This window comes from Symphalangus syndactylus, chromosome X (genome assembly GCF_028878055.3).
Source record: "Symphalangus syndactylus isolate Jambi chromosome X, NHGRI_mSymSyn1-v2.1_pri, whole genome shotgun sequence".
In the NCBI taxonomy this organism is placed as follows: Eukaryota; Metazoa; Chordata; class Mammalia; order Primates; family Hylobatidae; genus Symphalangus; species Symphalangus syndactylus.
Window position 1 is genome coordinate 136544762 of NC_072447.2, and position 27333 is coordinate 136572094.

At 40.2% G+C, this 27333-nt stretch overlaps 1 protein-coding gene across 1 annotated transcript in view; it reads right to left on the minus strand.

The window, feature by feature from the left end:
• Positions 1-27333, minus strand: part of GPC3 (glypican 3) — a 468130-nt gene that overhangs the window by 49058 nt on the left and 391739 nt on the right. Inside the window, 1 exon segment of the mRNA XM_055268231.2 lies at positions 14211-14370. Within this exon segment, the coding sequence (XP_055124206.1) occupies positions 14211-14370 (160 nt within the window).

Consider the following 27333-nt stretch of genomic DNA (forward strand, 5'->3'; position numbering starts at 1 on the left):
AGTTCACTGTTAATTGGAGAACCACTCTCCTCTGAAGCTTATCCTGAATGTGCTCATGAGATTTCCTCCTGTTCTAACCTAGACTGTCCTCAGATACCTGAATTTGTAGAATAGCCTCTACTCCATTTTTGTTTTTTCTTTTTAAAACAGATTCTCACTCTGTCACCCAGGCTGAAGTGCAGTGGCGTGATCTCAGCTCACAGCAACCTCCACCTCCCAGGTTCAAGCGATTCTCATGCCTCACCCTCTCGAGTATCTGGGATGGCAGGTGCGCACCACCATGCCTGGATAATGTTTGGATTTTTGGTAGAGATGGGGTTTCACCATGTTGCTCAGGCTAGACTCGAACTCCTCTGCTCAAGTAATCCATCCACCTTGGCCTCCCAAGCTGCTGGGATTACAGGTGTGAGCCACTGTGCCTGGCCTTCTACTCCATTTTTATTTACTTGGTAATTATATTACTGCTTCAGTCCACCAATGAGCTACAAATTAAAAGATTCTGTCTGTGCTAGTGCTCCTGTTCTCACCTTAAAAGCTTATTTACCATCAGACATTCACATCAGGATTGTAAAAAACAAAAACAGGTGAAAAGGCACTTTTTAAAAAACTCAGCAAGTACATTTGGAAGTGATAAGAATCATTAAACATCTTTTAGGCAGGTGTGTACACAGGCAAGATCTATAAGAAGGTTTCCCTTCAGAAAAATTAACCACACAAAAACTTGCCAGTAACTTCGTTCATACCAGTGCGAATGGGAAATCTCCTTGTACCCGACACAGACAAATAAAGGAAAGAGGGGAGGTGATGGCTGCATCTTTGTTCTTTTTGCCATGCTAGAAAAACCTAGAGGACTGCACTGTCTGAATTGGAGAGATTTGACAGCACATGCGTGCACATGTGCACAGTTTAAGGGGCCTTATGGAAAGTCAACGATTGGAGGGCATTGGATGGCTCCACATCCCTCCCCTCTCCGAGCAGGACCTCAGCCCTCACTTTATTCCTGATCTCTACCTGCAGCCACTAGGACTATCCACGCTAGATCTTTTCTGCTTCTGTCTCACTCTGCACACTCACAATTCCTTGTTTCTGATTTGAACCCCTAGGAGATCATTGTTTATCATGGAAACTTTGGACGACAGCACAGGTTTAATCAGACAGCTCCACATTTCTCTTTCTGCTATGCTATTTCTTCTTGCAGGGGAGCACTTTCCTTTTGCTGGCATGTAAGTTTGCACTCCCAGATCCCTCGGGATGTTATCCTACAGTCACTGCTTCACTTCTGTTTGGCAGCTCAGTGAGAGGCTTCGGGCTTGCCACTTTCCTGCTGGATCCTTCTCTACTTCCCCACCAGCTGAATGCTGAACCTGTCCATCCCTTTCCTTTCTACCAATACTTGGCTAAATTATCACATTTTAGTTGAGGCTGTCATGAAACTGGCCAACATGGCTTCTGTCCAGAGAAAATCAATTGCACCACTTAGTCAAATTCATCTGTTCAACAGTTTCCTCTTAATTTGAAGATTGATTAGAAAATATAATACAATGGCACTAAATTGCTCACAATATCCCTAATACTTACTCAATTCTTAGAGAGTTCTGTGTAAGGCCTACCAGCAAGTACAACTTTTACAGCATTACTCCTGATAAAAGCCTTATAGCCTAATGGCTCAGATGGGAAAGTATCACAGCGCAGCACACCTAGAAAAGCAAATCTCAGAATATCTCCTTCCAAATAATAAGAAACAAACTCTCTAAGGTATCCTGAGTTATGATAACTTTATGGGAAGTTTTAACCTTTGCCCATTCTCATCTATCATCAGATTACCTATAGTAATTCCCTAGCCAACATTAAAGCATGGGGAAGGCCTCTTTCTTGGTATACCTACTCAATTGGCAGGTAATACCACTGCTAAAGCTCACATCGAAGTCCCCTTTGTGAGCCCTGGGAGCTTCACAAAGCTCTAGGGTGAGCTGGGATTGGCTGTCTTGTCAACTGATTAGCGAGAACCACCTGGTCTGTATCTGTGTGAAAAGTGTTATTATGGTGAGCTTTGCTTCCTTCAACTTTCCTATGACATTTGATCTCTAAAAGAAAAGACCAAAACATGAAAGCAGATTGCTTGTAGCTCAGAGCGAGATAGAATGGAAAAAATCAGGGGCCCTTTCTTGACCCTCCCCAACTCGTTGTCCACCCATGCCCTTACCGCCCCACTAGCACCAAAGAAAACAAAACATAACTAGCTGTGATTCTTTCAAGATGTAAGTGACTACTATTGTTGTGACTATGTGGTTATTTGTACAACTCAACATATTTGTCATTGTTCAAATACCTTCTCACTTCAAACCACCCTGGGCTAAAAACAAGTTAATGAGTAATTAAAAATGCCACCTTTGGGAATGGAGATGATGGAGAACATCTTTTTTTCAGAGATTCCTTCTTTTTTTATTTTTAACTGACATGTAATAATTGTATATATTTACGGAGTACATAGTGATATCACTATGATATCATACTGATCAGATCAGGGTCATTAGCATATCCATCATCTCAAACACTTATCATTTCTTTGTGCTGGGAACATTCAATATCCTCCTTCTGGCTATTTGAAACTATATATTATTGTTAACCCTAGTCATCCTACAGTGGTTCTAGAACACCAGAACTTATTCCTCTCATCTAGCTGCAATTTTGTGTCCTTTGACATGTCTCTCCCTACTCCACCTCTGTTCTACTTTTTACTTCTATGAGATCAACTTTTTTTAGTTTTCATATACGAGTGAGAACATGTGGTGTTTAACTTTTTGTTACCAGCTTATTTCAATTAACACAATGTCCTCCAGTTCCATTCACATTGGCTGGAATAACAGGATTTCCTTCTTTTTTTATGGCTGAATAGTATTCCACGGTGTACATATACACCATATTTTCTTTATGCATTCATCTGTTGTTGGAAACCAAGGTTGAGTCCATATTTTGGCCATTGTGAATAGTGTTGCACTAAACATGGGGGTGCAGATGTCTCTTCAATATATTGGTTTCCTTTCCTTTGAGTAAATGCCCAGTAGTGGGATTGCTGGATCATATGGTAGTTCTATTTGTAGTTTTTTGAGGAATCTCCACACTGTTCTTTATAGTGGCTGTACTAGTGTATATTGCCACCAACAGTGTATAAGAGTAGCACATTTATAATGAAAATTATTGGCTTAGAAATTTGGAACTTAGTTTAGTTTTATTCACCAAAAGCCTTTAGCTAAAATTATAATTTAAGCTATAACCCTAAACAATATTAATAATATTATCCTAAATGGATACGATGCTTTAAAGTTTATAAAGTATGTTACATCCATTATCTCATGTGTTTCATTCAGCAACTTATGAGGTGGGTAGGTCAGGAAATATTCTATCACCATTTTTGCAAGTGAGGAAACTGTGGCTCAGAGGAACTGACTGACTTTGTCCAAGGTCACAACATTGAGAAGTGGCAGACACAGAACTGGGACCCAGTTTGTTTAACTCTGTAGAAGTGACGCCCTTCCCTTTGTATCTCAAACTTCAACAGTCTAAGGGTCAGAAGGTGTCTCATTTGCCCAACAGATGGGATCTCCCTCCCAGTGGATGACATGGGGTCCCTTGCACTGAGGTCACATGTTGGAGGGGCTGATATCCCAAGAAATAAGTTTGGAGGGAGTCACTACAAGATCTTGCCTGAGAGTTCCAGGGGTGGCTTACTTAGCAGGAAGCAATCTACAACTTATGTGACAAAGATCTGAATGGTGCATTTCCAAAGAGCACAAAGGAAGGGGAATTGGGTTACTTACACTATAAAATACATTTTGGTAAAACTGCCATAATTTATTCCTGGACTTGTTACCAACAGGGTAGTATAAATAGATATATTACTGTATCTAATGTATGCCGAGTTCTGCATAGGACCTAACAACTTTCCCATTAAAAAAAACAACAAACAAACAAACAAAACCCAGGACATTTCATTTCCCTACAAGTTTTCTACTCATTTTTTAGCAGGCAACATGATTTGTTCTAAATCATTAATATTTTGCAGTTGTCACTCATGTTAAAAGGCCTATCATAAAGTTCCAATGGTCCTTTTCACCAGACCACTCTATTAATGAATTTATTAATGCAAAATGACTACCAGCCTACGTTTATGAAGGTTTGACTTGACACTTTACAAGAACATTTAAGCCATTGAAGTGTCCTTCACCTTTCCTATGTGCGCAGGCTTATTAGGAGTAGAAGTGTAAGGTTACACTTGATCCAGTAAAAAAAAAAAAAAAGAAAAGAAAAAAGATCACTGGCTTATGAAAATATTTCCTAATTGCTGTTTTACTTGAGATCGTCGTCATTTTGCTTTCAGATTATAAGGTAACTGTAAAAAGGGAATATATGCTACAGACAGCTAAAATAATAAGTTATAATCTAATGATACTAAATAATACTAATAATATTACCCTAAATGGGGCTCACAGCTGTGAAATCTTAAAGGCTTCCTCCACAGCACTGCTGGGACGAAGTGACTAGCCAGGGGCAGACCACTGCTTTCCCCCATAGCACTTGGAGATGACAACAGAAGAATGGCAAAAGGGACCAGTCACCCCCTGTCAAGCAACAAGTGGCAGGTTTTCTCTTTGCAGTCTCCACACTGACATCTGAGAGACTGAAAGTTTCTTGAAGGCAAGCATTTCTATGAGAAATATCTGTGTACCAAGGGCAATAAACGGCCATTTGCTTTTAATATTGGTGATATTGTTTGGCTGTATCCCCACCCAAATCTCATCTAGAATTGTAGCTCCCATAACTCCCACGTGTTGTGAGAGGGACTCTGTGGGAGGTAATTGAATCATGGTGGCAGTTTCCCCCATACCGTTCTTGTGGTAGTGAATAAGTCTCATGAGATCTGATGGTTTTATTTATGTATTTATTTATTTTATTTTTTTGAGATGGAGTTTCACCCTTGTTGTCCAGGCTGGAGTGCAATGGTGCAATCTCGGCTCACTGCAACCTCCGCCTCCCAGGTTCAAGCCATTCTCCTCCCTCAGCCTCCCAAGGAGCTGGGATTACAGGCATGCACCACCACATCTGGCTAATTTCGTATTTTTAGTAGAGGCGGGGTTTCTCCATGTTGGTCAAGCTGGTCTTGAACTCCCGACCTCAGATTATCTGCCCACCTTGGCTTCGCAAAGTGCTGGCATTACAGGCATGAGCCACCACACCTGGCTGATCTGTGGTTTTATAAGGGGTTTCCCCTTTTGCGTGACTCTCATTCTGTCTTGCCCACTGCCATGTAAGGCGTGCCTTTGCTCTCTTTTCATCTTCTGCCGTGGTTGTGAGTCCTCCCCAGCCATGTAGAACTGTGAGTCCATTAAACATGTTTCCTTTAAAATCATGTTTACCCCATCTCTCGTATGTCTTTATCAGCAGCACGAGAACAGACTAATACAATCGGTTTAAGCCTTAAGCCCAAGATGTGTTTCCTGAACGCTACTCCCCAGCCCACGCCCCTCTTACTCCCATGTAGCAATAAGGAACATTTCTGTCTTTTATAGTAGGTTTCCACTTTCTTCATTCATCATTTTGCCCTGTCTTCAGCCCAGATTGAGACAAGATCATCTTTTTGTTCTGAGACTGGCAGTTATAAAGACATTAGGATCACTAGAATGTCCTGGCTGCACACACAGAGCAGTGTAAGCTGCAGCAAGAACAGGTCCAGGGAGGACAAGGAAGGATGAGGAATGTTAATGCAGATGTCTCTGAGATGGCTGTTTCTTGCTGGGAGTTGGTTTTTCTATGTTCCAATTGTGTTTCCAATAGCAGATGTGTGTGTGTGTGTGTGTGTGTGTGTGCATGTGTGTTTCTGTGCAGGTAAGAGTGGGAACATGGTGGAGAGGAGGCAGGTGCTCAAGATGCTTAGTCATCACATATTAACCTGGGGCACCTGGCCAGAGCTTGCAAAGTTTCTCAGGGATCTGCCCCAGCCGAAGTACTGGAAGTGGCCAGCTTTCCAAACAGCTTACAAGAAGGGCTTTGAGAAAGTCATTAACTAGGAACACTGCAGATGTCAGCCTGGCAAAAAGAGAGCTTATTACACCAGGTCCATCATGGATGAAGATCTGTTTTTGGAGGGGAGTACGTACATGGGTGTTCAGAGTCATGGGCAAAATCTAATCTTTGCAGAAAATACATGAGCTAGAGATGCTGAGAAAGCTAAAGGACTTCCAGAGAATTTAGACTAATAATAATAATCATCTATGGTTGCTTTAAATATTTGTAAAGCTTAGCAGGTTAAAAAGCACTTTTCTAGTCATTATTATATTTGATTTTCACAATAACTCATTGAAGTAGGCAAGGCAAAGGTGATTATGCCCATTTTACAACAGGGGAAACTGAGGATCAGAGCAGCTAAATAACTTGCTCAAGGACCCAAGTGTCCTAATCAATTACATGGATGACTGGGCCTTGAAGCTCTCTTACACTTAGAATACTTAGCTCATTGTTGGGCAGTTTAGTGGCTTCTTACATGCTTGAAGTATTAAACCTAAAAGGACAGAAGTTCCCAATTTGAATGTAGTAAGGGGCTGGGCACAATGGCTCATGCCTGTAATCCCAGCACTTTGGGAGGCTGAGGCGGTAGGATTGCTTCAGCCCAGGAGTTCAAGATCAGCCTGGGCAAGAAAGCAAAACACTATCTCTACAAAACATAAAATAATTAGCTGGGCATGGTGGCGTGTGGCTGTAGTCCCAGCTACTCAGGGGGCTAAGGCAAGATAATCAGGCTTGAGCCTAGGAGTTTGAGACTGCAATGAGCTCTGATTGCACCACTGCACTCCAGCCTGAGCAACAAAGTGGGACCCTGTCAAAAAAAAAAAAAAAAAAAAAAAGGCTGCAAACAAATCACCCAAGGTCTTGTTAAAATGGCTTTCTGATTCAGTAGGTCTTGAGGTGGCCCCTGAGATTCTGCATTTCTAATAAGCTCCCAGATAATATAAATGCTTCTGGTCCATGGACCTCACTTGGAGTAGCAACGGTTAAGAGGATATTGTTGCTGAATGTTGGTTACCTGGTTGTAATCGTCTTTCATGGGTCCTAAACAAACAAACAAACAAACCTAAGACCATTGTAATTTACATCTACAGGTTCTTCGAGCTCTCACAGGTCAGCAACAGCAGAACAGTAGCTTTAATATCATTCTGAGTGCTTACTAGGTACCAGGCACTGCGCCAAATGGTTTACAAGGATGATTTTATTTAATCCCTACAACTCTATGAAATAGGAACTATTATTATCTCCAGTTAAACATATATATATATATATATATATATATATATATATATATATATATATATTTTATTTTATTTTAAGTTCTGGGATACATGTGAAGGACATGCAGATTTGTTCCATAGGTAAATGTGTGCCATGGTGGTTTGCTGCACCTATCAACCCATCACCTAGGTATTAAGCCCAGCATGCATTAGCTATTTATCCTGATGCTCTCCCTCCCCTGATCCCCTACCCGACAGGCCCCAGTGTGTGTTGTTCCCCTCCCTGTGTCCATGTGTTCTAATTGTTCAATCCCACTTTTGAGTGAGAACATGCAGTGTTTGGTTTTCTGTTCCTGTGCTAGTTTGCTGTATCTCCACTTTTTAGAAACAGAAGCAGGCTGAGAGAGATAAAGTATCCCACTGCTATGGTTTGATGAATGTTCGTGCCCCATCCAAAATTCATGTTGAAACTTAATGCCCGCGGCAATGCAACAGTATGAAGAGGTGGGCCTTTTAGGAGGTGATTAGGCCATGAGAGCTCTGCCCTCATGGAGGGAATTAGTCCCTTATAAAAGGGCTGGAGAGAACTAGGTAGGCTCCTTTCTGCCTTTCCATCTCTTCTGCCATGTGAGGACACAGCATCTGTCCCTTTTTTGCCCTTCTGCAGTCCCCCAGGTGAGGACACAGCATTTGTTCCGTCTGCAACATGAGGATGCAGGAAGAAGGCATTCACCAGACACCAAATGCTGGCACCTTCATCTCGGACTTCCTGGCCACCAGAACTGTAAGTATAACTTCCCAATATGTATAAATTACTCAATCTAAGGTATTTTGTTATAGCAGTGCAAATGGACTAGGATACGCACCGAAAGGGAAATACATTACCCTTGGTTCTGAGAAGTGCAAGGAACAGGCGAAGATGTAACCATGGGTAAGACATCATGTAATGGTCATCCCACCAACAATTAAATTCAACAATCAGAAAGAAGAAGACTCTAAGGATTCTATGTAAAATTTATAAATAAGAAATAAGGAAAAAGAGAACAGGGAACTTTGAGATGAATAGTTTTATAAATGAATATACCCCAGAAAGCCTGGAAACTACTAAAACCTTCTTATTATTAGGTTGGCGTATAAGTAATTGTGGTTTTTGCCATTACTTTTAATAGCATCCTAATGCACAAGTGTGTTGAAGACCACATGTGGGGAGCCCTTGGTAAGAAGCCCAGCTTGCCAGATTGGTGGAAAAGTCAAAGGGGTTAGAATGGGGAAAGTGAGATCTTTTCTATATGGAACTATAGCTCAAGAGAAGAGAACAGAGAACCTGCAAGGTCAGATGAAAACTTACAAGATGTCCTCAAAAGACTCTGATAAGCACCTTGCCAGAGATCAAAGCCAAAGAAATGAACATAATCACAGACTGCTGGCACTGGAATGCCCTGCAAGACTTGTGTGTGAACTCCCTCTATTTCACAAATGGAGAAACTGACTTTTCAAAAGTGGAAGGGGCTCGCTTTAGGACATATGGGAGAAGCAAAGCCAGGAATAGAACCTGGGTGTCCTGCACTTCATTCAGTGCCTCAAAAGAAGGGAAGAAGTAAGCCAGGGAAGCCAGCCGATAGAACTACTTGCTGGTCATGTCGCAAAAGGTCTGTTCAGGGACAAAAGGGAGATACAAGAGAGTCTTAACATATTCTGAGCCATGCTCTTTATTCCCAAGTTGTATTTTGGAGGAGGCAACTTGGAGGGCTAAATGAAATGGTGGTGAATGTGCATGGTGTTCCAAATCTAGCTGACTAAATAAATGGATGCTGATGAATCATCAGGACCAGATGGCATCTATCCAAATTTTAGGTAAAATTGTATAACAGCTGACCAAAGCATATAGCCTGTCATTCCAAATAGCTATTATGCCAAATAGCTATTATACCATGAGCCTGGCAGGTTGGCAATGAGTCTCCTCTCCATGAGAAGCATTTTTAAAGGGGGCCCAAGGAACTTCAGGCTGGTAGGATCACTGAACATGTTAGGCAAGTGTAATGTATTGGGGGCTAGGCATCATTTTTCCTCTCAATTAAATTAACCACCATTTGTCTAATGTTTTATAGTTTATAAAGAACTTAGTGTTAATCATGCCTAACAAATTGACTAGAATTCTTTTACAGGATAAATGTGTATGTGGACAAAGGGAAACCATGGATGTAATCTATTTAGATTTTGAAAAGGCCCTTGACAAGATCCCATGCCAAACACTGTTTTAACAAGTTAAGTCACCCATGGAATTGTGGAGCAGTGCTTTGAAATGGATAGGAAAGTGGCTTATAGTCAGGAAAGCACAAGTAGGAATAAGCATAGACTTTTCTGGAGAAGTATGAACAGTGGTATGTCTCAGGGATCAGTGCTGGGACCAGGCAACATTTGGGTAAGTTGTCTGGGCAACTTTAGATGACCACAACTTTTCCAGGTAGCAAAATGCAAAGCTGACTTTGATCTTTTTATCGTTGTGTTGATGATCAGAGAAAAAAGAGTCAGAGTAGGCTTGTTCAAGGAGTGGCCTCTGAAACCAGACTTCTTGGCTCTGATTCCTGACTCTGCCCTTCGTGAACGTGAATTTAAGCAAGCCACTCCACCTCCTCCTGCATGATTCTTTTTTATTATAATTTAAGTTCTAGGGTACATGTGCACAACATGCAGGTTTGTTACATATGTATACATGTGCCATGTTGGTGTGCTGCACCCGTTAACTCATTATTTACATTAGGTATATCTCCTAATGCTATCCCTCCCCCCTCCCCGCTCCCCCCACCCCAGGACAGGCCGCCGTGTGTGATATTCCCCGCCCTGTGTCCAAGTGTTCTCATTGTTCAATTCCCACTATGAGTGAGAACACCTCCAGTATAAATCTTCTCATCTGTAAAGTGAGAATAGTAATGACCCCTACCTCATAGTGGTATTGTGAAAATGATATGAGACAATGCATGCCAAGCTCTGGCATAGTGTTTACAGCATAATAAGTGTCCAATGAACATTAGCTTCTCTTATTTTTACTTTTCATGTTTATTCAACATTCTTCTAATAGGTTGCCAGGCTCTGAGTGGTCACTTTATGTCCTATGGAATCTGGGAGCCATTGTAGACTGTTAAGTGAAAGCACTGGCAGAACTCCTTTTAGTAATGAATTCAGAGGACAGAGGTAACTATGGACTGAGATGGCTATGAAAGATTTCATGGAGAGAAACTAACAATTATGGAACACCTAGCATATGCTAGATACTTGCCTAGATGTTTTATAAATGTTCCCCCTCGATTTAATAGTCCTATGAAGTTGGGGTTATGATCCCCATTTAATGGATGACAGAATGGAGACATAGAGGGGAGGCTAAGAAACTTGTCCCAGGTCATGCTTGCTCATAAGTAGAGCAAGAATTTAAATAAACATTTGTCCTACCCCAAGACCTATTTTCTTTTCATTGCATCACACTTGAATTGCACCTTGAAGGATGGGTAAAATTTAAGATGAAAGAAAAAAAGGTCAATCTCTATAGAAATAAAATGGGCAGGCCGGGCACTGGGGCTCATGTCTGTAATCCCAGCACTTTGGGAGGCCGAGGCAGGTAGGGATCACACGAGGTCAGGAGTTCGAGACCAGCCTGGCCAACATGGCAAAACCCTGTCTCTACTAAAAATACAAAAATTAGCTGGGTGTGGTTGTGTGCACCTGCAATCCCAGCTACTCAGGAGGCTGAGGCAGGAGAATCACTTGAACCCGGGAGACAGAGGTTTCAGTGAGCCAAGACTGTGTCACTGCACTCCAGCCTGAGCAACACAGCGAGACTCTGTCTCAAAAAAAAATAAATAAAAGTAAAAAAAAAAATAAATAAATAAACATAGGCAGTGGTGTGAAAACAGAAACAAGAACAGTATGTTTATGGGGTTCATGGAGCATGAATATGGCTGTTCTTACCAAAGTGGAGGGTACTTATGGGGGCTAGTGGTGGGAAATGAAGCCAGAAGGGTAGTTGAGGCTAGACCAGAAGACCCTCAGAACTCTGCTAAGGAGTCTTATCTTTATCTTCAAGGCATGAAGGCAGCTGAGCTGTGGAGAAAGTATGAGATGCCTTCAAAAGATTAACCAGGTAGCTATGCAAGATGAATTTGATGGAATCTTCTGCCTGGGTCTCAAATTCTTTGTCCTCTCATCTACTAGCCTAAGGCTCTCAACACTCCTGCCTGAGCCTAGAAGCCTGGAGACCACCTAGGATGTGTCTGCAATAGTATGTGCAGGAGGGTGTGAAGGGGGAATAGAAAGGAAGGATTGGGCTGGGCGTAGTGACTCACGCCTGTAATCCCAGCACTGTGGGAGGCTGAGGTGGGTGGATCACCTGAGGACAGGGGTTTGAGACCAGCCTGGCCAACATGGATAAACCCCGTCTCTACTAAAAATACAAAAAACTAGTTGGGCATGGTGGTGCACACCTGTAATCCCAGCTACTTGGGAGGCTGAGGCAGGAAAATTGCTTGAACCTGGGAGGTGGAGGTTGCAGCGAGCTGAGACTGCGCCACTGCACTCCAGCCTGGGCAACAAGAGCCAAACTCCATCTCAAAAAAAAAAAAAAAGTATTAACGGAAGCAGAATAAATTACAAAGAAAGAATTGACAGGGATTGGGGGCCTAATTGCACATAAGGGCAAGAGAGAAGAAGCAAAGATGGCTTTAGGTTTAAGCCTCAGTGATCAGGAGAATGATGGTCAGTTGATAAATCTGACTTGTGACACATCACGTTGGGGGTGGTGGTGGTGAAGTCAGAAATGATTAATAAGCAGCTGGAGATGTGGGATGGTAGGAGAGCAGTTAAGACTTGTGGTAATGACTTTATGTAAGTTATTTCCCACAGTGTTATAATAGTTAAAGAATGTTCATTGTAGGATTATCCACAACAGCCAAGAGGTGGAAGTAATCTACATGTCCACTGATGGATGAATGGATAAAAAATTGTGGTACATACATACAATGGAATATTACTCAGCCTTAAAAAGAAGGAAATCTTGTCACATGCTACAACATGGATGAACCTTGAGAAAATTATGCTGAGTGAAATAAACCAGTCACGGACAAATACTGCATGATTCCATCATATATGAGGTATCTAAAGTAGTCACAGAAGCAGAAAGTAAAATGGTGGTTGCTAAGGGCTGGGGGAGGGAAAAATAAGGAGTTGCTGTTCAATGGACAGAGTTTTAGTCACACAAGATGAAAATGTTCTAGAGATCTGTTGCACAACAATGTGCATATAATTAACAATATTGTACTGTACACTTAAAAGTTTAAGAGGGCAGATTCCATGTTAGATTTTTTTTTTACCCTAATAAAAAATAAATAAGTCTTAAAAAAAAGTTGAGGCCAGCCATGGTGGCTCACACCTATAATCTCAGCACTTTGGGAAGTTGAGGTGAGAGGATCACCTGAGCCCAAGAGTTTGAGGCTGCAGTGAGGTGCGAACGCGCCATTGCACTCCAGCCTAGGGGACAGAGGGAGACCCTATCTCAAAAAGGAAGAAAAAGCCAAAAGAGGGAGAGTAGGTGAGATCTGCATTATTTCTGGAGAAGAGAGAAAAGACAGAGGCTTAAGAAAGGACATCCGGATAATAGCCAGTTTCAGGTAGGATTAGGAAGAAGAACTAAGAAGGAAAGAGGCTGCCAGAGAAATAGGAACATTTAGCATCTCAGAGGCCATGGGTGATAGGGTTTTAAAGAGAAGGCTGTGCACCGCAGAGGAAAGAGAATGGCACTGGAAGTCTCAAGACCCGAGGTAGATTTCTAGTTCTTCCATATAGAGCAATCTCATTTCTTCTTTGAGCCCTGGTTTTATTGTCTGTAAAATCAAAGAACACCTATCCACATGAAAGTACTCTAAACTGTGATATGGAATACAAATGTAAGGAATTTTTGCTGTTGTTTTGCCTCCTTGGCCCCAGCAGTACTATATTACTTTTTTCTATTGCTCTTGTTGTTTAGTTATTATTATTTTTTTATTGAGACAGACTCTGGCTCTGTCTCCCAGGCTGGAGCACAGTGGCACAATCTCAGCTCACTACAACCACTGCCTCCTGGACTGAAGCAATCCTCCCAAGTAGCTGGGACAATAGGCGTACCACCACACCCTGCTAATTTTTGTATTTTTGTATTTTTGTAGAGACAGGATTTCATCATGTTGCCCAGGCTGGTCTGGAACTCCTGGGCTCAAGCAATTCTCCCACCTCAGCCTCCTAAATTGCTGGGATTACAAGCATGAACCACCGTGCCCTGCCACTCTTGTCTTTATGTAGGTCTTCAGTTATGTGCCATAGCCTATCTATGTTAGACTGCTTGTGAGAAAACAAAATAGACATAACGTCCTAAGAAAAGAGGGTCAGCTAATGGCTCTTCCTTTGAAAGTTATCCAACCATTGGTTTTCAGAAGACTTCCAAGGTTGCATTTCTTTTTTTTGTTTGTTTGTTTTTAACTTTTGTTTTAAGTTCAGGGTACATGTCTAGGTTTGTTATATAGGTAAACTTGTGTCATGAGGGTTTATTGTACAGGTTATTTCATCCCAAATTTGCATTTCTTATTATGCATTTCTTTTTATAAATGAGAAGAACCAAGGAAAACTCCAATGAGAAACACAGCCAACTGATTAGGTCAGTTCATTTTAGATAATGAAAAACAGGAAGTTACCCTTTTAAACTACCAAAGGTTGGAAATGGTGGGAGGAAAAGAAGGAGGCTACCTGAAAACTTCACTTTCTAGAGCTTGTATAGTCTTTCCTTGAAGAGTTGATGAGATTGTGTGTTGCAGGGAATGTAAGGGAATTGCAGAGAGCGGGTTCAATTTATTTTTAATTCCTGAGCATCACCATTTTTAGATTACATTTGGGTCAGCACTAATCAGTTACCTGCAAGGAAGCGGAGCTGATTCTTCACTTTCATCATTCCATCACCAGAGCCTCCAATGCACTCATCTTCATCGTCACCGCAGTCTCCACTTTCAAACCCTTCCTCATCCAGGTTTTTATCCAGAACTCTACCTTTGGGCACAGACATGGTTCTCAGGAGCTGAAAGAAAACAACCAGGAATGCATCAGCTCTTCATATTTCTCACGTGGGTCTGCACAGTGTGTTATTAACAGGAGGCATTAAAAATATTCAATGAATTACACAGAAGCTGTAAAAAATCACTTTCAAATTTAAATACGTGTAAACTGCTTATACTCTTTAGAGTTTCAGACTTCTGAACCTTTCCACAGCATTTGATGTGATGGTCTACTCCTTGACTCTACTTACATCATGCAGTAGCCAGAGTGTATATTGCATTAGATCTTCTCATACCATGGTATTTAAGCTCCTGAAAGTCTCCATGATACAATTCACTGATGAGGAACTTAAGACATGATAAGGCAAAGCTAAGAGGACACCAAGACCAGTAAAGATCCCTATGGAAGTCCCCAATAATCAAATTTACAGTCACTAAATTAAAACCACAAAATGCTTCCTACCAAATGAGGAGAATAGTAGTGCCATTTTATACACATGTACAATGACTACTTATAATCAATCATCATTATATATGACTTGATCACTGGAAAAATTGTTCAATATTCTCCTCTCCTGCAATTCCAATAAGATGCTTTTAAATTTATTTTGCTTTATTGTAGATAATATGCACACTAAGAGACATGTTTGTTTCACTCTGTGGTGTCTGGCTTTTCAGTCACATGGCCAATGCATTACTAATTTCACGGGACTCCTACCTTTCAAATGTCTCTCCACTGACCCAGAGACCCAGCACACCGCACGAAGGGTCCCTGAGGGCCGTTGTCAGATTCCATCTTATTTTTTTCCTCGCCGTCTCTCTCCAAGGCTTCATTCTCATATTCTGTTTTTGTCCTGGCTTCTTCCCCGTCACCCATTTCTCATCCTAAATCTTAGACCCAACCCCTACTTTTAAAAGATAGCCAACAAAAGATTCGGGATATGCAGAAACTGAGATCTTTGTGACTGTGGAAGAGATATCCAGAAAGAAAAATTGCTGCAAACACAAGCTGGGGTTTCTGCGGTTTCCATCGTCCCTATGTTTATGTCATGGCTAAGTATACTTTTATGTTCTCCACCTGTGATTTAGCTGCCACCCCCGAGATCTACTTGGAAAGAGCTACATACTACAGAGAAATGTGATTCTGCAGGTGGCTTTTACGTTTTTATTTTTATTTTTTTAGCAAAGAAAGGAAAGTCCCAAAGAGGTTTCCGTTTTTGTTTTTGTTTTTGTTTTTTCTGGCCAACAACCTCTAACGGTATTGGAGAAGCCAATCTACCAACTGTCTCCCACTCCAGCACCACATTCACCCTGCCACTTCTGCTGCTGCTCATCATACACAACTACATTTATTATATATAAATACAGGCTAAGATGAGCTAGATTAGTGGTTCTCAAACTTCTTGGTCTCAGGACTCCTTTATACTTACTGAGAACCATAGAGTTTATAAAAGTTATTTTTGTTTATACAAGTTATATCTATCAACATTTACCATCTTAGAAATTATAACTGAGAAATTTTTAAAATATTTATTTGATAGCTTCTGTAAACATAACAAGAATGAACCCATGATGTGACATAAACTTTTTTTTTTTGACACAGGGTCTGGATCCATCACCCAGGTGGGAGTGCAGTGGCATGATCATGGCTCACTGCAGCCTCGACCTCCCAGGCTCAAGCAATCCTCCCACCTCAGCTTCCTAAGTAGATGGGACTACAGGTGTGTGACACCATCCCCAGCTAATTTTTTTTTTTTTTTTTACTTTTTGTAGAGGCAAGGTCTCACTATGTTGCCCAGGCTAGAACATAAACATTTTTGAATGACAAACATATTTTCCCAGACATAAGATAATTCATAGGAAGAGTGGCACTATTTAACAGTTTTATAAATCTCTTTGATGTCTAGCTTAATATAAGATAGCTGGATTGTCAAATCTGCTTCTCCACTCAATCTGCTGTGATATATGGTTTTGGTTGAAATATTTGCAGTTAATCCAACCTCCCACAGATATGTCATGGGAAAAGAGAGAAGTATTTTAGCAGACTTTTCAGATAATTGTGGAGATTTTTCTTTGATACTACATAAAAACTCAACAAGTAGTTGCAATGTGGAATATGAAACTATATAAATAATCATATCCTGTTACATTTAAATCCACCTGTATGTTTTAAACTTTGAACATGCATTTTACTCATTTTGTATCATCATCCATGGGTCATCTGGAAAATACTGGCTCACTGAGCAATGCAGGTCTTCCCAATGTCAACACCTTTCATTATATGATATAAAAAATCACATTCGTTAATATTATCTCCAATCTCATCCGAAAAGTCTTTAAGTTTTGGGAAGCTCTCAAGCTCACAGTGGCAGATAAAAGTTTAAAACAATTTTCGGTTTTCTATTGAAAGCCTGAATTTTATTATTGGCAATAAATACTGCTAGTTGTTTTCCCTGAACTGACAGGCTCTCTTTGTTCCTTTCCAAGAAAATGTCTAGCAAGTATTCGAGTCTGCACAACTATAGTTTGTCAGTCATTCTCTCAAGTAAAAAATGAAACAGGAAGCTCACAGCTCAAATTTCTCACAAGTGCTTTTTCTTGAGATGCACATTGACATGGTTTACTGTGTAAATACTTTAAGTGTACTTCCTATTTTATAACACAGAATCTTTTAAAAGTGTAAAAGAGATGAGGTTTCATAAAATTAATAAATTTTTTACAGATTCAGCAATGCCACCTTAAGTAAAACTGCCCTTTATTTTTCTGCAAGTACACACCAGTGATGAATACAATGACTACTAGTACATTTTGGTGCTATTGGCTTAATTCATTCTGTGGTGTCTTGATTCATACTGTGGCATCAAAGAGTTGTACTTGCCACTGCTTTTGAACCATTGTGCAAATATCAACACAGGGGAAAAGACAAATAACATCTTAGTACTGTTGTGCAAGTAGTTTTAACCTTGTAGATCCCTGGATTTCTTGGATTCCCAGGATCCATAAACCATTCTTTGAGAACAGCTAATCTAGCCTATAACATCACTTCAGTTTCACCAAAACCCCCAATGCCCTCCTTTATCATTATGTCTTATGAGAAATTTGCTTTCAATATAAGCATTTTTGTTAATTTTCAAGAATGCATCTTTTGTGTACATCATGAAATACCTGAATGAGAATTTTTCACATAAGTAGAATTTATGTTTAGATATAGATTAGTGAACTTGCTATTTCTCAAGCACATCTTGCATCTGTCCCTTTCATTAACACCTTCAGTACACATTCATTGAGAATGTACTATGAGCTGTTCTTCATTTGTGTCTGTTCAAAGCCCTCCATACTTTTAAGCCAAGTTCTAGTGCCATGTCATTAATAAAGTTTTCCTGGTAGACAGTCATTATAGCTCTCCCTCTCCCTCTTCTACCACTGTTCCCTTTATCTGTACCTCCTAAATGCCACTTTCTATATGCAATCCGGTATTATTTGTACACATGACTTCTCTCCACCACCATTCTGTGAGCTGCCCAGGGGTTTAATCTTATATATCTATCTTTGAACCCCAGAGCATGTAAGGCAGTGTCTAGCACACAGTAGGCACTCAATATATGTGCTATTGAACTGAAGCAAAATGAAGTGTTATGGTATCTTTAATTCTTTAAAAGCTATTTCCACAACCTTATGAAAAAGGAGAAAGTCAAGGCCCAGATTAATTATAGAAGAATTTGTGAATGAAAAGCTAAACATTTTTGGAGGACCTTGGCTAAGACCCTTAGCTAATCTTTGAGAGGCCATTTCCAACCTGTGTGCAATGCCCCCACTATTCTTGAGTAGCTCAGTTTAAAACAAAGTGCAATTAAACAAAAACCCTTTAAAACTTTGCCAGTGAAGTTACTTCTTTAGGTATATAAATCACTCCCATTCTGGTGACTAATTCAGCATGGAAGAAGGATTATAGTAGACTTTTAAGCCATTTTACACAGACAGCCGCTGATAAACCTAAACCTCACACATTAACAAAACAAACCCAAACCTAGAAATCTATTGTTAATGCAAAAATCTTAAAGAAGAAACTGAAGCTCCAGAGTGTTGAAAGAAGGGTAATGGGTCAGAGAGGAGGAATTGCCAGCAAGGAGTGGATTTAGCGCAGCCTGGAATTTGGCCCAGAAATCCAATTGCCTAATTACAATTCACAATATTGACCTTTCTGTTCCCTCTCTCAGTCTTTCAGACTGAACACTCACTTTATGAAAAGAAAATTATGAGGGACTTACACACAAAAGCAGGTAACTTTAGGGGCCTAATGCTTTTGATTAACTGTTTGCCATTTTCAAAGGACACTGTCCTGCTAGCTTTTTAAAAGCCAAGGCACACAATAATGATTATCAATCAATGTAAACTATCAATCATATTAAAACCTACGTCGGAGTATTTCATTCCACTATCCCCATAGACATTCTGTTAACCTGACACTTCTGCTGTGCATTACTTTGCATACAGAGGATACCTTAGTGGAAGTGCACAAGGCCCTTCACATTCCAGCTTTTTCTACAGCCACTACTGTCTGTGCAACTCTGTTTTAGCCACTGAGACTATCACAGTTGACTTAGCATACAATCAACTTTCTTTTAGAATCTAATATTTTAAATATGCAAGTATCAAATATAGAAACGTGAAAGGAAAAAGAAACAAGGAAGAAAACCCGTAATTCCCAAACTTTAATAAACAAACAATGTTTGTGTTTTCAAAGGTCAGCACTTTTTAATGCTTGTTTTTAAATTGAACTTGTATTTGGGAAGCAGATTGACTTGAGTTCGAATGCTACTTTTTCCACTTATTAAAATTGTATTCTCAGACAAGCTGCTTAATCTCCCTAAACCTCAGTGTCCTCATCTATAAAATGAGAGAATTAACGCCTGCCTCACAGAATTGTTGTAATGAGTAAATGTGATAAATGTCATACTTTAAATGGGATGATGCATCTATCTATTAAGGGATCTATCAACATTTACTTAACCATTTTTCTAATACTGAATATCTGCATTGTTTCCTGTTATTTTGCTTTTATAAACAAAAATGTAATCATCAGGAACATTCACATAACTCTTTTCATATTTTGGATTATTTCCTTAGTAAGGATACTGGGTCAAAGGGTATGTACATACTTACACACTATGGGAGTGATTCTCTAAATTCCATAAGAATCACCAGGATGCTTATTAAAAAATTAGCCTCGCTAAACTCTTATACATGTTGATAGGAATGTAAATTAGCACAGGCACTATGGAAAATAATATGGAGGTTTCTCAAAAAACTAAAAATAGAACTGCCCTATGGTCCAGTAATCCCACTACTGGGTATTTATTCAAAGGAAAAGAAATGAGTATATTGAAGAGATATCAGCACTCCTATGTTTATTGCAGCACTACTCACAATAGCCAAGATTTGGAATCAACCTATAATGTCCGTCAACAGATGAATGGATGAAGAAAATGTGGTGTATATACACAATGGAATAATACTTGGCCATAATAAATAATGAAATCCTGTCATTTGAGGCCATATGGATGAGCCTGGAGGACATTATGTTAAGTGAAATAAGTCAGGCATAGAAAGATAAATACCCCACATTCTCGTTCATATGTAGGAGCTAAAAAAAAGTTGAGCTCATAGAAGTAGAGAATAGTGGTTACTAGAGTCTGGGAAGGGGAGGAGAGGGAGAGATTAGCCAATAGATACAAAATTACAGCTAGATAGGAGGAATTAGTTCTAGTGTTCTATACCAGGGTCCCCATACTGCAGGAGGTGAGTAGCAGGTGAGCACCTGAGTTCTGCCTTCTATCAGATCAGCGGCAGCATTAGATTCTCATAGGAATGGGAGCCCTATTGTGAACTACACATGCAAAGGATCTAGGTGGCACTCCTTATGAGAATCTAATGCCTGATGATCTGAGGTGGAACAGTTTCATTCCGAAACCAGCACACCCCTGGTCCATGGCAAAATTGTCTTCTACAAAACTGGTCCCTGGTGCCAAAAAGGTTGGGGACCACTGTTCTATACTACTGTAGGATGAATATGGTTAATAATAATTTATTGTATATTTTCTAAAAGCTAGAAGAGAGGATTTGAATGTCCACAACACAAATAATGTTTGAGGTGATGGATATGCTAATTACCCTGATTTAATCACTACACATTGTATACACGTATTGAAATATCACTCTGTGTCCCGTAAATATGTACAATTATGTGTCAACCAAAAATAAAAGGAAAAACAAAGAACTAAACATTTTTAAGTTGAAAGGTATTTTATAGGAAAAAGAAAAATAAGATAATACATATTGTAGAAGTAATATTTAAATAACAAGTAATTCAATGTGTAGCCATAATTCCCCCAAACACCTAACAGAAACATAAGTTTTTTAGTGTACAAACAGTCTTGATGGCTTACATTTTTGTGTTGATATTGAGCTCTTGGCAATCATTCAATCATTTCTTTCTCAATTATATTCAGGTCAGCAATTTTGACAAATACAAATTGTGATTTTGAAAAAAATAAAAAGGCAAAAGTTAAAAAAAAAAAAAAGACACGCTCCCTGGCCCAATTCACTCACAGAGTTTCTGATTTGGTGAATCTGGGATGGAGCACACAGATCTGCATCTATTTTTTTTGAGCGGGGGTCTCACTATGTTGCCTAGGCTGGTCTCAAACTCCTGGGCTCAAGCAAGCCTCTTGCCTCAGCTTCCTGAGTAGCTAGTACTACAGGCACATGCCTAACTAGATCTGTCCCCCTCATCTTACTGTGAGTGAACCGCAGACCACTCCTTACTCTTTCAGAAAGGCTGTTCCAATGTTACTCTGCTTCCCAGAATCCCACTGAAACCACCTTTTGACAAGAGCCACCAGAGCACCATGCATGTTGGAATCCTTAGTAAATGCTCTTCAAACCATGTGTTTAAAAGCAAATATAATATGATGATTTCCTTTTCAGTTAGGTATGGATATCTTGACCTTTTGTCTTTGTAGTTAAGGAAAATACCCTTGTATAAAGGTGATTGACTTCATTTGATTAGACAGGGAAACATTTAAAGTTAGCCTTGGAAGAGGTACTCAGGGTTGTGTGATAAAAGGAAACAAAAAGCCTGGAATAATTACTTAAGAAAATTAGAAACACAATGAAAGGGAAAAAAGGGCTTTCTGAAGTACAACAATTTCATATTTTTAAAGCCATAACCAATATAACAAAAGGGTACGGCAGCATGGGACAATGAGATTTGGCTGAAGCTCTTTCTGTGCTTGGTCCATGGGAGATCAAAGGACATACTTACTGTTCTGAGAGGGATCAAATATGTTGAAATTAGACCAGTGAGAGCAGCAAGTCTTGACCTGTCTATATGGTATAAATAATATGCCTCTTGGAATTGTCTTGATTGCAAAGATATGAACCTTATCAGCCACACACTGTGCTGGGGTTTCACATATGTTCTCTCACATAATCCTCAATACTCTCCACCAGTTTGTATAACAGGGAAGACTGCCATCCCCATTTCACATGTTAAGGGAAGACATTGAAGCTCAGAGAGGGGACATAACTTGACCCAGTTACTGAGTAAGTAATAGAGATCCCATTAACGATAACATATTTGTCCCCCGGGTCCAGAACTCTTCAAAAGAAACATGTGTCTTAGGTAAAGACATCAACGAATGGGGCCTTCATTGTACATTTTTGCCATCTTTACTGCCTTTAGCTCAGATAATTTCCATTTCAATTCCATTTTCTCAGATGCTGGGCATTAACTATAACTTGATGGGAAAGCTTTTCACTATTGGGTGGGAGGACCAGAAGGGGGAGATAAGCACTGGGCATTGAACAACATTGGATGCCTCCTGCTTACTTTCCCCAGGCTTGTCATCTACTGTGTTTTAAATAACCAAACTATCTCATCATGAACAGGTTTGTTTTGAAAAGCTTCAGACAGCTGGTTAGTACAGAATGAAAAATTCCATTACTGCTGCTACATGGCTAAGAGTTTGCTTGACTTTAAGCTCTTTAGCATTTAAAAAAAAATAAAGGGATAAGTAACAAAATAGATACTGCAAATATGGGACGATACATATTTTAAGGATTTAGCTGGTTTTGTCTCTTTTGGCTACTCCTCACATACTTTCTGTAGGCATTTTTTAATATCTGGAATCCAGGTTACATTTTAAAGCTATTAAGCTGGGCTTATAAAACTGATTTTGAACTATTTGGATGCTCAGCTTTATACAACCTGCAAAATGTGCTTTGGGGTCCTGGCTTTCCGTATCCACAGCAATGTAAACACATGCTTTACTGTTTGTATTTGAGTAGCATAAGCTAATGGAAAACAAATGTGGTGACTCCAATGAAGCCCAGCTTTTTTGGAATGCCATTATTATTTATACGTTGTGCACATCCACAAGGCCTAGCACGTGACCTGTGCTTTGCGTGCACACTCTCTTTGAACGAATGCACCAAACCACAGCCACAACTAATTGGAAACAATTGCAACTCCACACATTTGAGATAAAGCCAGAACCCAAATGTATAGACCTAGAATTAATGGCTATATATGCACTTCACACGTTGGGGGGCAATAAAGTATAGCAGTTAAGGGCATGAGCTTTGGAATCTGACCAGCGTGGATGTGAATCCCTACTCAGCCTACTTACTAGCTGTGTGACTTTGGGCAAGTCACTTAAACTCTGTGAGCTTCACTTGCCTCACCTGTAAAATGGGGGATAATACTATTTATTATCTTCACAGGGCTGTTGAAATATTAAATAAAATAGCACCATTCACCTTTCATATAGTTCCATGTATTCTTCTTTTCTAGAACTTTCCACTGTTTGTAATTATATATTCCCTGTTGCATCCCCACTAGACTAACAGAAGGGATAAAAGTGTGTTCAGTTCCCAATGCCTGGCACAGTGTTTGGTACAAAGTAATGTTCAGTAAATAATATTAAATGGATGAATGAACAAATAAATAGAATAATGCATGTAAAGTGCTTAGCACATTGCCTGGAAAGGTAATGTAATAAGTTCTTGGACATGTTAACTCTTCTGCTCAGAATAATGATGATGATCTTGAAGAGGAAAAGAGGAGGAGGAGGGGTAGTAGTAGCAGCCATAGCAGCAGACACAAGAGCTTGTTACAAATACCTCCTAAGGCAAAAAAAGTAATACTCCATGGCCACCCACTGAAGCACTAGAAAGAAGGCTGGGTGGAATTTTTGTGGGTCTGGGAAAACCCTTCTGGATGCTCCCAGTAAGATAAGAGTCTGTGTACCAAGGATGCACACAGAGATGTTTAATGACAAAGAAGAGAGACCTGCTAGAGGCTGTGCTTCCATATGGTATCAGCAAAGCTACCCACACCCACATATGTTCTTGCCTGGGCCTTGCTTCCACATCTGCCTCTGATCCACAGAACACACTTTCTCTACCACTTCCAGCTTTCCCAATTCTTACTTTATGGTTTGTGAATGCAGCAGTGAAACTTATGAAAATATGTCCCCCTGTTAAATGGATAGGAAACAAATAAACAAACAAAACACCAGGATGTGAAGAAGCCGACCCAGGATGGAATTAAATCCATTTCAGTGGGGCTCCTTCCCCAGTGGTAGAAATGGTTCTCTGTAGTTCTAAGAAACTGTCCGCTATCTCAAAGTGGAAAATTTCCAATAATATTACCAATAATATTACCAATAGCTTAGAAGTGTACAGAGTTTGATTCTTTTCCAAGAGGAGGCATAGCATGGTGGTTAAAGGTTCATACTCTGGAGTCAGAAAACTTGGATTCAAATTGACTCTATCATTTACTAGCCTTGTTACTATAAATAAGCTATTATTTTATTTACTTTTTTGAAACAGGGTCTTGCTCTGTTGCCCAGGCTGGAGTGTGGTGGAGTGATCACAGCTTACTGCAGCCTTGACCTCTTGGGCTAAAGCAATCCTCCTGCCTCAGCCTTCTGAGTAGCTAGGACTACAGGTGCATGCCACCACGCCTGAATACTTTTGAAATATTTTTGTAGAGACAGGGTCTCCCTATATTGCCCAGGCTGGTTTTGAACTCCTGGGCTCAAGTGATCCTCTCACCTTGGCCTCACAAAGTGCTTGGATTACAGGTGTGAGTCACTGTGCTCAGCCAATAAGTTATTCTTTAACCTCACTGAGTTCCATGTTTCTTCTCTATGAGTATAATAATCCTCGTATCCATCTCCCACATTGTGTAATTATGGGGATTAGATGTAATTTGTGTAAAGCACTGAGCTTAGTATCTGGTGCACAGCACTCACAAAATATTAATATTATACATGAAAAACTACATATTTATAAAATCTGAATTTCCAAACAGGATAAATTCAGAATTTTTGGTATAGGTTAACATTCAGTTATGGCCTGGGTAAGGCTAAATCTGGAGAACATGGTAAGCCCTCAATAAATCTTCATTATTGAGTCACAACTATTAGCGTTTTATGATTTTTATAATTAAAAGCTGCTGTATCTGTTCTCTTAGTTGATCTATATGGGACCCCTGTGAGGCAGCAGGGCAGGTATTATTAGCCTCATTTTACAAATGAGGAAATGAGAGCCGAGAGAGATGTGGGGCAACATGTCCATTTTCAGCCTGAAAACTTTCTTCAGGGTAGCTAGTATAAAGTTGTTAGGATTTGGAATGGGGCCAGGAAGGAGGGGTTTTGAACTCCAGTATTAATCTGGAAAGGGCATAGCCCTGGGACTAGCACAATGCCTGACACATAGTAGGTTCTCAAGACATGTTTGGTAACTGAATGAATGAACCAATGGGTTAAGAAATTAGTAAGTAGCTTATTCACTGATTTTTTTTTCTTTCTTTCTTTTTAATAGAGATGGGGGTCTCGCTATATTGCCCAGGCTGGTCTGGGACTCCTGGGCTCAAGCAATCCTCTTGCCTTGACCTTACAAAGTTCTGGAATTACAGGCATGAGCCACTGTGCCAGCCCTATTCATTGACTTGATTTTTTTCCAACCTCTGTCTCTTTGACCGGTCTGATATGCCATTGCTGTTTTCCTGGTATGGTAATAGCTGATTCCTGCCAGGGAGCCCTGACTCCACAGCTAGACAGCAAGACAGCTGAACAGACGGACTGAGTGATTGACTACCAGCATTTACTTTATTGGGCTACCATGAAAGGCAGGTACCATCTTTCCCCACAGATGAGGGAGACTCTTCCATGAGGGAGTAGGGCAAAGTCAAAGAGGAAGGCAGTCATTCGATCTTTTTAAGCAAAGGAACCAGCTAACCCAAAGGGATGTGGCCAAGCAAAGCACCAAGTGGCTAAACAAGGTTACCGGACCCACCCAGGGAGCCTCTGCCAATTCCCAGATAAGTACTCTCTTTGCTAGATTAGTCTGCCTGTGTGTGTTAATTCTGGGCTCTGTAATGCCCTCTTTGAGGGTCTCCAGCCTTACTAGAGTAAAGCTCAGTTTAAGGGGTCAAAAGCCCCACACAGTCCAGTCACAGTTATAAAAGCTGGACCTGAGATTGGCCTAGGCCCAAAAAGCTTAGCCAGATCAGGCTGATTTGCCAGCTGTGGCAGCAAAGTGCAAACACAGCAAGGCACCTTTGCAGGCCACCAAGTTCAAATTCTCCCTGAAGGTCTCTGAGCCTTGCTACCGGCTTTGTGGAAGATTGGTGACATTTTTGTCCCTAAACCAGTTTTTGTGAAAAGCCACAAGGATAAAATACAACTTTTTTTCTGGAAGAAAAACCAGCTTCAAAGACATCTATGGAACTCCACAGCCCTGCTCCATTTCCAAATAAATCACCTCAGTTAGATGAGGGCCACTGACAGAGGGCAAGGGTCCTGGGGTGAGAGTATACCAAGATATTACATATTTCTTCAGGGAACTGAGGTTACACAGACATGAGCTGAACATTTACTATTGTCCAAATGCATAAATGTGATTCATTCCAAATAGACATCTTGTGGTTATACTTTTGGGAAATGAGAATTCTTGCCTCTAAAAATAACATCTGTGTATGAACCACAGCAGCCATGTCATCAAGCATTGGGCTTGAAGAGTCAACCTCAATGACTGGGGGACATCGGTTCACTATTCTTCCAGAAGGCCTCTAGTCCACTGAGGATTAATGAGATGCCTCTAGTTTCTGATAAAGCTTTCTTCCTTTAAAGACTAGGTATAGATCAGGGTTTATAAATAGGTTTTCGGTGAGAGCAGTTTTCCTGTTCTGGTATACTACTTGAAGAATATGAATTTTTAAATATGTTTCAGATAATTGAGACTGGGACTTGAAAAACTCTATTTTGAGCTTCTAGTTTCCTTGGAGGTCAGAGATTTTCAAGCCTTTCTCTTCCCAAATTTTAGGTCACCAAATCCTAAGGGGGAAATGGGCTCTCTCTCAGGAAACATGAATAAAATCATTACAATATTCCTATCTAATCATACACCTTTACAGGCTGAAGCAACAGCAGCAAAGGAATGGTGCCCTTGTATATTTTTTAGCTTCACTCCTTAAGTAAACATTAACTTAAGAAATGCTCAGGTCATTCTTTTAAATATCAAAAACTGGGACATGTCCTAAAACAGTGCTTTGTTTGGTAAATACAGCATTAAAGATGCTAAAATGATTGGGTCTCTCTGAATTCAACATGTATAGCTTTTGTAACATGTTGGTCACAGAAGACCACTAGAGCACTAGACTCTTAGTGGGCCATTGGCAAGCCAAGTTATATTCTGCAGCTACCAAATGATTAAGTACTTCCTTGTTGTAATGTAGTTCTCTTTTCTGTACCTCAAGTGGTTTGACTGGCATGGTCAAACAGTGGATGAAGGAATGTGAAATTGAACGGAACTGCTCGTATTCTCCAATAGGAAAGGAATTTGAGCCCTGCTTTTGGTAATTATTTAGGACATTGTTTGAAAGGATATCACTGAACACCGTAGTTCAACTTAAGCTT